At 43.7% G+C, this 12,804-nt stretch overlaps 1 protein-coding gene across 1 annotated transcript in view; it reads left to right on the top strand.

Annotated features, from left to right (window-relative positions):
- The window catches only part of PTH2R (parathyroid hormone 2 receptor), a 496,129-nt gene that overhangs the window by 478,323 nt on the left and 5,002 nt on the right, over positions 1-12,804 (top strand). The window contains exons 10-11 of the mRNA XM_088482403.1: positions 2,154-2,248; positions 10,899-11,037. Of these exons, the coding sequence (XP_088338529.1) occupies positions 2,154-2,248; positions 10,899-11,037 (234 nt within the window). The remainder of the gene's footprint in view (positions 1-2,153; positions 2,249-10,898; positions 11,038-12,804) is intronic.

Here is a 12,804-nt window from a genome sequence, read left to right as displayed (position 1 = left end):
TCTTGGGGGCTATATGGATGGGACAGGTGTTTTTAGGATTGCAGGTGCATGCAGCAGATGGAATTTTCACATTTTAGAGACACAACAATATGCTAGCACCCATTTTCAAGTACCCCAAAATTTGACTGGACTATTTATATTAACCAAAAAATACTATTTTCTATCTTTCTCCACCACTTTTACAAATATGCTTTTACAAAGCATTTAACACAACTTAAGGACACAAAGTATGTTTATTAGGGCTAATAGTACACATCTGTAATTATTTCCAGCGTTTTCGCCTGTTCTGTAATTGAATAGGGCGAAACCCGAGGACGCGCATGCTGCAAATTTGCATCCCAAACAGGCGAATGCGGCGGAAAGTACAACAGGCGAAAAGCCTCCAACTATTTGCGGCTAACTGAATAAGGTCCTATGTGATCAATACATTGGAAAAATAGTAAATGTGTAGGAGAGTTTTTATTTATTTATTTAAAAAATGTTTTAGATAATGTGTGTTTTTATAATAATTTATGTTTTTTTACAGGTGGACAGCAGGTCCTAGTGGGCTGTAGATTTCAGGGTATGCTTGTGTATGTGGTTCCGAAAGTGTCAGTATGTCCTGGTAGCTATTAAATTTAGGGTTTTGTTTTTGCTGGAAAACTACAGGTCCTAGCAACACTACCTCATTAACTCATACCCACAGCCCAGAGGTGTAGGATGGGAATTTAGTTGTGAGATCGGTGGCCGCGAGGCCGTCGTTCTCAATCCCGACACTGGAATCCTGACAAGGGAGTTAAGATAGACGTCAAAATACCGATGCCTAGCTTAATCCAGATGCTGGAATCCAGGAGGATGCGTGCCCGAATGAAAGTAAGCTGGGGTGTTAGCTGTGGGGGGACGGTTAGTTTTTGGTAAGTTAGCGGGGTTAGCATTAGGTTTTGGGGGGGAGGTTAGGGCTAGGCACCACTGGGGGGGAGTTAGGGTTTGGCACTAAGCAGGGAGGGTTAGGTTTAGGCACAATGGGAGGACATGGTTTAGGCACTAACGAGGAGGGTTAGGATTAGGGTGCGGGGTGGGGAGGGTTAGGGTTAGGCTACATGAAGGAAGGGTTAGGGGGAGAAGGGGGGAGGGTAAGTATACTTATCCAACCGCTATTGGGGTACCAACCATCGAGACGCCAATGTCAGCATTGTGACAGGAGGCATCCAGACAGCTGGCATATCATACCCATTCCATGGTATAAGCCCAAGCATTGCTTGGTCCCTGCAACAGTGTCCCCAGCCCAGCCTGCCACAGCCTAGTGCTGGTACCTACTTTGTCCCCACAATATTAGCAATATCATCCTAGGATTATTATCTATACATGAACTGTTATATATAGTGCATACATATTCCTGTGCAAAATCACCTCTCTGGTTTGTGTGTGTGTGTTTGTGTTTGTGTGGAGGGGAGGGGGGGTGACAAAGAACCTGGAGGAAACCTATGCAACATGGAGAGAACATACAAACCCCACACCATTAGGGCCTTGCATGAAATCAGACCCTAGACCTCAATGCTGTGGAGCAGATATGCTAACCATTATGCCAAACGTGCTGCCTACATTCCCACACGTCATTGGCAGCTTGCCTTTTCATCCTCTAAACCACAGGTTCTCAAACTCGGTCCTCAGGGACCCCAAACAGTGCATGTTTTCCAGATCTCCTCACAGAATTCACAAGTGAAATAATTAGCTCCACCAGTGGATCTTTTAAAATGTGTCAGTGAGTAATGAGTACACCTGTGCACCTGCTGGGTCCGAGTTTGAGGACCACAGCTCTAAACTGCCAGGTACTGTATTCCAGCTGGAGATTTTGAGGCAAAAATCACTGCCAGCAATTTGCGCAAATCTGGAGTCTGTGACATTTCACTCTTAGGTGATTATGCAATAAGTGGTGGCTTGTACTGGAAGCATTGCTCTTACAAGCTGCCGCTTAGACTATGCAGCATAAAGTCTGACTTTAGACGTTAGGCTGTGGGATATGTTTTTGCTGATTATGGAGAACTAACAGATATTTTGTAACAATTTACTTTCAATAGAGCTTGATACATTTCTTCTTCCATTTTTCTTGTCATTGCTGCCTGAACTCTAAAAATGCATTGCAGAAGTTTCTAAAAATAATTTCTATCTTTCAGTTAAATTTTATACTGTTCCTGAACACAGTGCGGGTTCTTGCAACGAAAATCTGGGAGTCAAATGCAGTTGGATATGATGCCAGGAAACAATACAGGTACAGTAGGAATATCTCAGTGTTTGCTTATAAAATATAGGTAATTGTTCCCAGGCAGAGTACAGTATTCTAATTCCTGTAGGTTTAGTAAGATGCAGCCGTCAATCCCAGTCTGGGTTTTCCTAGTGTAAAATATCTCACTAGTGTCTCATAAACAGCACAATACTGATTCGTTTTCCAATACTAATCTTTGGGTATGAACGATAATTTTCTCAAGCCTTTTAATAAGTCAATAGTAAGTAAAAAAATGGCCTCAGTAATTAAATCATTAAATTGTTGTTTTTTTTTGTTCAAAATTTCCCGCAATTAGATTGCAATTGGTCAGAATTTTGTTTTTATCTATATTTTATCTATATTGAGCAGGAAATATGCGATCTATATATGACTATTTAGCAAATGTAATATAAGCATACTAGTTATAAGCAGTATTTGTAATGCGAGTCGGGGAATCTACATTCAATCATTGGATGCACCAGGGGCCGGGAATGATCATTGCACCACAGGCGGCAAATTGACATGAATGCCACTGACAATTTTTTAAGACTATTCCTATGCAAACCCTACCCAAACAGAGCAAATAAAGGCAGTAAACAAGATATGTATATGTTTGTCTTTATATACATAGATTAACCTCTACTAGTGACTGCAGAATGACTGACTCCCACTTGCATCGGCTAATATCAGTAGGAAAGAGGGGTTAGCCATGGCAAGCCCTGACTGGCTCATGCTGTGACAAAATTGAATGGGGTTTGCTGATTGATAGAACTTAGGGCCTGATTCAGACTCGGTTGCTAAGCTGCAAACGCTCGCTGCCAAATGGGGTCGGGTATGCAAATTCCGTGATCGCACTATCTGGCTTAAGGACGCCCTCTATATGTTAGAGGGCGACGGCAGTGAGCGTATCCAGGAGAATAAAGCCGCCCACCTTTCTCTCTTAGCACACGACATCTCCAGGAAGTGTCTGATTAATCAGTATCATCGAGACCCTTCGGAGCTGCATGCAGCCCTCGAGGTAGCTCCTACCCCACTGCAAGTACTGCGATCAGTTCAGGCTAAAATACAACCAAATGACATGTACAATGACGCATCTTTGCTTATTATGCACACCCATTAAACTCTGGGCCTGATTCTGACCCGGTCGCAAGCGCTGTGCGCTCACAAACAGGTCGATGGTGGGGCGGTGTGCATGCGCACGACGGAACAGGCTCCATCGTGCATGCACGATAGTGACGGGCACTCCGTCGCTCCAGGTCTGGTACCAAAGGGGGCATGCTGTCTATGTAGAGTGACAGCATGCACCCTTTGGTAGGCGGGCCAGGGAGTGGCTGCCCAAATGGAGGCATTCTCATATGAACGCCTCCGTTTGGGGGCGGCCCCACTGACATCACGAGTGAAGTCAGTGGGAGAGATTTTGGCTCTGTAAGAGCCGAAATTTCTCTGAGGCTTGCGGCAACGAGACCCTACCACAAGGGTCTCAGATCAAGCCCGATGGTCGCGATGGTCTTGACCATTGCAACCATCTTCCTGGCCACTCTATATAGCTGAGGCCATTCTAAAAAAAATAGCCCGGCCCTGATTCAGAGCGAGCGCTCTGTCAGAGCGTCCGGCTCTGAATCAGGGCCTCTGTTTTGACACTCAGACATGCCTGCATTTTCATATCCACTTCCTCATTCACAAGCACCTTCCCCTGTCACCACCCACAAACGGCGCTATCTGTCACTCAAAGTAGTAGTACTACGAACGCACGATTCCCGGCCGCATCTGCGCATGCATACTTTGACGCATACGCATGCGCAGATGTACAATAATGGCCCCTAGCAAGCGTTCGCAGCTTAGCGACCAGGTCTGAATCAGGCCCTTAAATCCTTTTGGATTCAAGCACACTACAGCTGGAGGCTGGCCATAACCTACCTGATGTAATTCCAATGCTCCTCTTGGGGAGATAACTCCAGCAATGGCCCTGAGGTGAGTGGACTCATCCTTCTTAATGCCCCAAGCTGGGTTTCCAGTGACCCATGTTGGGCTCCTCATGTCCCACGCCATGCTCCTCTTCACAGTTACATATGGAGCTTAAGTCATAAGGAGGTGGGTTTTGTGCCATAATGGACATTTTTTTAAATCACAGCCCCCACAACCCCACTGAAGACTCTTCATAATTTCTATGTTTACAGACTATTGTCGGTGTACAATTTAGACGCCGCTGTTACGTGACACCATGACTATGGGACGTAGTACAAGTGCTGCTGACACTATACATCAATGTATTGAATGACTGGGGTATTTTGGCACTTTGAAAGTGGGTTACTACTCTGCATACAATACATTGATGAGCTGAGTGTTGAATAAATTTGCCAGGTGTATGTGCAAGCATAGTGGTTCTCCTCTACATATGTCACATGTGTAGTATGGTGGATGAACATGTGCTGTATGGCAAGGGAAGAAAACAAACACATACTCTCACACACAATCACACATACACCAATAGGCACATTGCGCTATGAGGCCCCACCCCCTTTGGGCATGATTCCATGATTTGTGGGTCTGTGAAAAGGGGGCAGGGCCAAAATTATATAATGCTCATAGAGTAAGGTCCTATTGGTCCTGCCCTCCCGATAGGCCCACTTATAGGTATTGTCACATTATTGTATCACTATAGCCTAACAAAAATCACAGTTCAGAACTTCAGAGGTGAGCTAAAAATATACTGTCAGCTGGAAATAAAATCAGGTAAGGGACAGGCTCTAATATACTGTACGGGACCCCTAGCATGCAGACCCTGCTACCTTATATACTGCTGTTCCACTTAAGTCCCGGGTCTGACCTGAGGATTGGAACATCGGGCCTGATTCACTACAGATCGCTATTGCGATTGCAGCTGCGATTACGCAGGCCTGCTGTGGAAATATGCTAATGACTGCAATCGCAAAGCTAGTATAGAGACACCCACTACTGCTTTCACACATCCGTAATACCTTGTATTCCTGCGTATACATCGGGAACATCGAGGTCCGACCTTACTCAGAAATTGCTAACCTCGTTGCACGCAGTGAGTTCACAAGCTGCGTATGCCGTCACAGTGGCTAATTTATGCATGCCCATGCAACGGCGTTCAAACGGACTGGCATGCCTGCATTACTCTGACCACCCCCCTTCCCGTCAACACCCACAAAGGGTGACATACCCTCCCTCTCTCTGGGATGGCTTTGTATCTGCGTAGATGAATGCAGAGCGATAGCAATACATACGCATGCACAGTACGTACTATTGACCGATCTGTGTACGCGGTTGCAATTGCGATCTGTAATGAATCAGGCCCATAGTTCCAAACCCAATCAGACCCAGGACAGATCCCTTTTCCACTGCGGCGCCGATATGGGTTATTTCCAGATCGGCGCCGTTCACACTGCACATGGGTGCAGTGCCGGCACATAGAGATGACATCATCTCCTTGCGCCAGAATGCGGCTCTCCCCGTGCTGTAAATAGATCCCGGGTTGGATGACCAGTGTTACCTGTTTACACTGAGTTATACCCTGGTCATTCTCAGAAATAACCCTGCTCGCTAGTAGACGGCTGCCCTTGTGTCTTGACCACAGCGGAGCTGTTTCCACTGACCAAAATCCCGGGTTGAAGCGCGCTCACATTCAACAACCCGGCATTTTGAGATAAGCGGTAAAGGGGAAATATTGATATATATATATATATATATATATATATAGTTCAAATAGGTCCACACTCTCGTCTTCAATAATAAATTGCTGGAGTGACACACCCATATGGGATCACAATAATCCTCTTCATGCAAAAGTATAAAAAAAGGGGGGGGGGTAGCACTCATCAGTCTTCTTTAAAACATCTCTTTATTGCATCTCAGTAAAAATGTTACAACATTTCAATATCCGACATTTCAGTCCTGAACCGGAAACGTCGGATTTTGAAATGTTGTAACATTTTTACTATATATGTCTGTTTTGGCAACCCCCCCTGTAAAGATCCTGCGTTTGCCCCTGGTGACAACAGGTCAAAATATCAGAGATTAAAAGCATTTTTTTCTACACTCTGAATGGCCTGTATATCATAACTAATGAGACTAATTGTGTGTTCACACTCTAACGAAATAGAAGCCTGCGGAATGCTTTCTATTAACAGAGGCTTAAGGCCCTGATTCAGACCCACTTGCGAGCGGCTGTCCGCTCACAAGTGGGTCGATGTTCTGCACTGAGCATGCGCACGACGGAGGGAGCTCCGTCGTGCGCATGCGCCAGATGCGACGAGCGAAGGACTTTCATTCGCTCGTTGTGTCTGATCAAAGGGGGCGTGCTGTCGATGTTGATTGACAGCACGCCCCCTTTGGTGGGCGTGCCTCCCTGACGGGGGCGTTCCTAAGGGAACGATTCCCGTCAGAAGCCGGCCCACTGACATCACTAGTGATGTCAGTGGGAGTGATTTGGGCTCTGATAGAGCCAAAATCACTCCGGGCCTTGCGGTTGAAAACCTCAACCGCAGGCTCCGGCTCGCAGTTTCGATGGTCGCGATGGTCAAGACCATCGCGACCATCAAACTGCACGCTCGTATAGGCTGTGGGTGGTGACCCACAGCTATACGAGCGTCCAGGAGGATGCTCCATAGTTATGGAGGCCGGCCCTCATTCAGAGCGTGCGCTCTGCTCAGAGCGTACGGCTCTGAATGAGGGCCTAAATGTTTAATGTTTAGATTACTGATTTATTTGCTGAAGACGTTCAATTAAACACAGAGAGATCGCATCGCATCAGAGTAAAGATGTCGGTCAGTGTTTCATACACGTAGTATCTCTGGTTTCTCACCACCTTGCTATAAATAAGTGAATGAATAAATAGCACATCTTGGGAATCAGATTGTTACATTTAGTAGCTTGTTAACAAGCGGATGATAATGGTGAAATGGCATCAGATAACGCTAGCAGATCATTAGAAGAAATGTATCACATATCAGGAAATCAATGAGGAAATCCCCAAGTGACAATTCTGCAAGGATTGATTTCCAAGAAACTGTTCTGCCAGTTCTCTTAGTGCGGGGGAGCTGGACGGAGAGAGGAAAAGCTTTGCTATCACACACACATATTGGCCTAACTCTGACTAATATATGAAATGAAAACCAGAAAGAAAATTTCTCGTTCCGTCAATATGACTCCTTAGGGGGAAATGTAAGATTATCTTATCCAGATCATTTAGCCTAAAACCTTTTATTGGCTATATAATATTCCTTTACAGATTGCTCAGAGAGCTCTTCAGGTTTAACACTCACTGGTTTCCCCATAAGGTGTTGAAGGAGCACGTTTCTGTGCTGCCTCCTATCCAGTGCCCTGTGAGGTAACCGGACTCTGCTGTCACTAGGACCTGCTGGAGCTCAGCCAGACGGGCCCAACCTCTGACATACAATACTGCGCATGCGCTACATCTCCTCGCGTCTTTCCTTCCTGGCGTTCCATGAGTACAGATAGACCCAGGAGACTTGGCAGCTGCAGAACCATACAGGGGACACTGCAAGTACACTGTATGACCAAAACTATATTGGGGGCCAATAGTGCTACCAACCTTTGTGTGTTTATCGCTATCACGCCAAATGCACTACAGCACCCAGCGATATTATATTCATACACCTTTGAAGTCCCTGAAATTCCTGTGTCTTATACTATTTGTTGTTCTACACGATTCAATAAATCTAATGTAACCGCCACCAGCACCAACAACTGCGTTACATATTTAACACCACATGTACAGTACCTTGGCCATGTATGTTATATCCTGGCACATCAATCTGTCCTGGCAAAATCAATCACATCAATCTGTCTACAGAACTACTGTACCCAGCACTTCCACTCGCACTTGGGGCCAGAGTGTTGTTACAGATTACTCTGCTATTATGAGGAACTACAGGACTGCAGCAGGGTTGGAAGAACATTGGAGAATATATTGCTGAGAAGAAGCGTGGATGTAACAAATGCGAATACTCGCCCATATGAAGAATTGTAGGCATCTCGTGATGTGGCCACACCTGTGCAAGCTTCGTTTACCACTAGTAACTACCCCATACTAGGTGCAAATGATACAGATCCAAACAGCCCAGATTTGCATAGTCCGTATTTGTCTGAACACGTGCTCGTTGGACTTGGACAGATCTTTACAGCCCAATTTGGCCTCTTCGATGTGTAGATGTGATCGGAATTTGTACAGCACTGCATCACCTGTACTTTCCTGCACCCATTTCATACAAGATACGGTCCGCAAATGGATGTACGCTCAAGTCTGCATCAACCCTCACCTGTTTAGAACACCCTTATGTATTTACAGAGAAACATTTGGCCATAAATCTTTTGTCTCTCTGTAGTTTATATGTAATCATTGGGTTCGGTACGTTTTGTTGATATTTATTATGTCGACACTGAAGAAATGCCGACATGCTCAGAATGTTGACAAAACAGTGTGCCCCAGCAGTGTGGCAATTGCTTACCTCCGATCAGCTCTGGCGGTGCAGCAGTGACTTTGGGGTCCGGTGCTGTCAGGTGATTTGGAGTTCTGGTACGTTAACCTCTATCTCTAACCCTAAACCACGCCCTCACCCTAAACATATCCCTAACCCTCCCCTCCACAGCCTAACCCTGGGCGGATGTTGATATTGTGAACATATCAGCATTCTGCATAGTTGACATGGTACATGTCAACATTTCAGCGAAGTCAACATAATAACTTTCAACATCATGGTGCATCTGATGAAATGTTCAATGTTGATATGGTGACTGCATCCTGTAATCATTCGCTATAAATCCCTTGCCTGAATTTTACCCATCTTTCTTCCAAACTGCTCGCTGAGAGAAAGTGCTCTGCAGTGACGGGGTGGACAGAAAAGCAGCGGGAACAGAGGACTTGGCCACAGGCTTATTTTATTTTTAGAATCCACTCCTGGCACTCAGTGAAGTGGTTATTTTAATTGTAGTAATTTTCCCAGAATACTTCATGGTAAATAATAGAGATGTGCAGTTAGTTTCACCAGAAATTTGAATCCACCCTAATTTCCTGACTCTGGACATATCTGAGTTGCGGTTCGCAGATCCGGAGAGATCCTAGTCACGGTTCTGATCTTCCAGCAGTTCGGAATTTGGATTTTAAATCTGAACTTTGGGTTTTGGATTGCAAATTACATCATTTTAGCTGTTCTTAAAAACTTTGTATCAATTTCCCAAAACAAAATTGCAAAACCAAAACTAGGAGATGAATCAAGATCCAAAACCAAAACATGGGGTTCAGCGCTCATCTCTAGTATTGTAGCTTTTATTATTCTGCAGGGACACATTGGTTGGCCAGTGGTTGCTATGTCTACATATCATCTCATATTTATGCAATAAAGATACTGATTAGTGCTGGCTGACTAGCAATTATTGACAGCTCTCTCCTGGCCAAGTGACAAAGGGGGAGAGTTATCAAAGCTTGGAGAGAGATTAAGGGCAGTATTCAATTTGGCTGCGAAAAGCCGTAATCGGCGATAATTCATCGCCGGTGACATCATTTTCGTCTATTTTAATTATCCCCATATTCAATTAGAAAGACACTTCACCAGTGTGAAAAGTATTTGTAAAAAAACGGGGATAACTTTTCACCATGTTTTACATGGCAAAAAAAAGTGCAGAATTGGGGTATAGGAGTGCAGGCTTAAAAAAAATAGCCTGTACCCCTGGGAATGTCCCCTAAAAAAGATATGTGTCAAAAAACATTTTCAAATAAAATTGGGACACCCCCTTAATTAAGTTTAATTTTGGAATAAAAAAAAAGGGGGACAAACTTCTAATGTACTGAAAATTAATTCCAGAGGGGTTCCCAAGTATGCGGCAGGTGTTTTACAGAATGCGGGTAGTAGCTGCATGTGCATTTTTGAAGAATTTTGAAAAATTACTTTAGGGACTTCAAAATATGCTTGCACCCATTGTCATGTACCCCAAATTTGATGGAAATAGTTTTTAAAAAAAAAATCTAAGTGTTATTCTTCACCCCTTCTTGTTAAGCCGCATTTATGCACCTGCTGCGGCTATTACAAACCCCAACTTCCTTCAGCAGGCAAAAATGGGGGTACCCATAGTGATACCCCATGTCTAAACATCTTTAGGGGGGTCCCAGGAATAATTCCTGAAAAATCCAGATTTTTTGCGATGCTTACCTTTCCGCCAGCTCCCGTTTTCGCTGATTCCTAATTGAATACTGGGATAAAGTGGGCACACACCCGATAATTTGTCCCCGTCAAACCTCTGATGTGGAGCGAAAAGTCCAGCATGGACTTTTCGTTCCAAATTGAATACCCCCCTAACTGAAGAGAGATAAAGTACCAACCAATCAGCTCCTGTTATTTTCAAACACAGCCAGTAAAGTGATTGATTGGTGCTTTATCTATCTCCAAGCTTTGATAAATCTCTCTCAAAGTCATTACTTGCAGTGGAGAATGTAGAAATGTGGGCAGAATGATAAAAGTTTCTACATGGTAATCGCTCTCCTAACTAAATGTATTTCTATCAACAATTGATTTTTATACTCAGTAGTAAGAATATGGCATTTCATTGATTGACCCGTGCAGTGTACCTTTCAGGGTGAATAAAGTTAATTATATATGTATTCTTTTGTTTTTAGGAAACTGGCAAAATCCACTCTAGTACTTATCTTAGTGTTCGGTGTTCACTACATAGTGTTTGTTTGCTTGCCGCATACATTTACTGGTCTCGCCTGGGAGATTCGGATGCACTTTGAACTATTCTTCAACTCATTTCAGGTGAGAGTGCTAATTCCATTGAAGTTCAAAATGTATTAGTTTGACACAGTTTGGCGGAGACCACACTTTCACCCACCACTCGTAACAGGACCACGTGGCCATGCGCACAATTACTGTAAACTTTTTGTTCACTGCTTAGCCTCTTGAGTACAGGCACAATATAGCCTGTCCTATTCCGGATATATACAAAATAGAATAGTGAAGAGTTTATCAAAAAATGTTTAACTATACGTATTCTATAAATTTAAGTTGAATAATAAAGTTACAATTTTATTTTTATGTATTGACTCCTCTGTATTTGGAGTTTACATCGTTCTTACAAAATGCATTTTACACAAACCTTAATAATAATAGATTTTTTTCAAGCCTTCAAGATTTTCGTTACCATCTCTCCTAGCTAATGGTTGCACAACTGCGATAGCTCCCCTACATATACACTTATGTGACTGTCTTTTTGAGTAAATAAGGAATTAAGAGTGGTCACAGGAATATAAGTTTTTTTTGTGTTTTTTAATGGATTAAAGCGTGACTTGTTTTTGTGAGTACATATGAGAAGATTCATTTTTCCATAACAACAGAACTTTGGGCTTATTAAAGAAATAGTAAAGATTATTTTTTTCCCTACATTGAAGGACAGATACAATTTTGTTTCCATTCTGGATGTATAATTTGGAACTTTAGGATTAGAAGACTGATACAAAGGGGTAAATTTACAAAGATTCGAGTTTGGTTGAGATGACAATTTCGGGTGAGTTTAGGCATGTTTTTCATCTCGCAAATTTACTAAAGACAAACTCGGGTGAGTTTGGGAGAGCGTTCTCTAATCTCACTCGTAAAACTCGGGTGAGATCGCAAACTCGAATCTTCTTACCATCAGGCAAACTCAGAAGTACTTTTCATGAAAAAGATGCAGCTTGCAAATTTAATAAGATTCGAGATTTCAATATCGGGTGAGATTAGAGCAAACTCGCAGAGAAATTGAAGTTTCAAACACTCCACCTCCTGAGCTGCAAGTTTGCCAGAAACATACACAGATCAGTGTGATTTGTGTATGTTTCTGCATGTGTACTTAATGTACAGTGTTTATATTTAAAAAAAATTATGTAGGGTCCCCACCCCCCAAAAGCCATAACCAGCCCTGGACTGGTCAGCTAGTCCTGGTTCCAAATATTACAGTGAACAAAATGAGTAGGATTCCCCCATAATTTATGAACTAGCACCTGGCTGCATGGCCAGTGCTTATTTTAAATATAGGGTTGGAAAAATTGGGTAGGGGTCCCCCTATATTTAAAACCAGCACCGGACCCATACCGACCAGGGTGTAATGCCACAGCCAGGAGACCTTATTACCTGGTCTCCATGGCCAAAGAAATGCACCCCAAGCCAGTCAGGCCAAGCCGGGTATCTCAGGGGAGGTGGAGACCCCCACAAGAAGGGGTACCCCCTCTCCTGAAACCCCAGGCTTGGTCTGAAGCCCGGGGATCTTCCCCGCACCCCTGGGCTGTGGTTAAGGGGGTAATAATGTGTAAAATAGTTGAAAACTATTGTATTTTACAGTGGAACTACAGGTGCCAGCATGCCTGCCCTTTGGCACTTGTGGAACTACAACTACCAACAGGCATCCGGCACCCATACCCTGACTGCCAAATAAATAGTTAAAAAACCACAGTACACATACCGTATACAGTAAAACTTTATTACATACACCTAACCCACTCACACATATAGTACTTACCTGTGCAAGGTGGTCTGTCCCCTTTGTTCCAT

The sequence above is a fragment of the Taudactylus pleione genome, unplaced genomic scaffold, assembly GCF_031769625.1.
Source record: "Taudactylus pleione unplaced genomic scaffold, aTauple2 ptg000286l, whole genome shotgun sequence".
NCBI lineage: Eukaryota > Metazoa > Chordata > Amphibia > Anura > Myobatrachidae > Taudactylus > Taudactylus pleione.
This window is presented reverse-complemented; position numbering and strand designations above follow the sequence as displayed.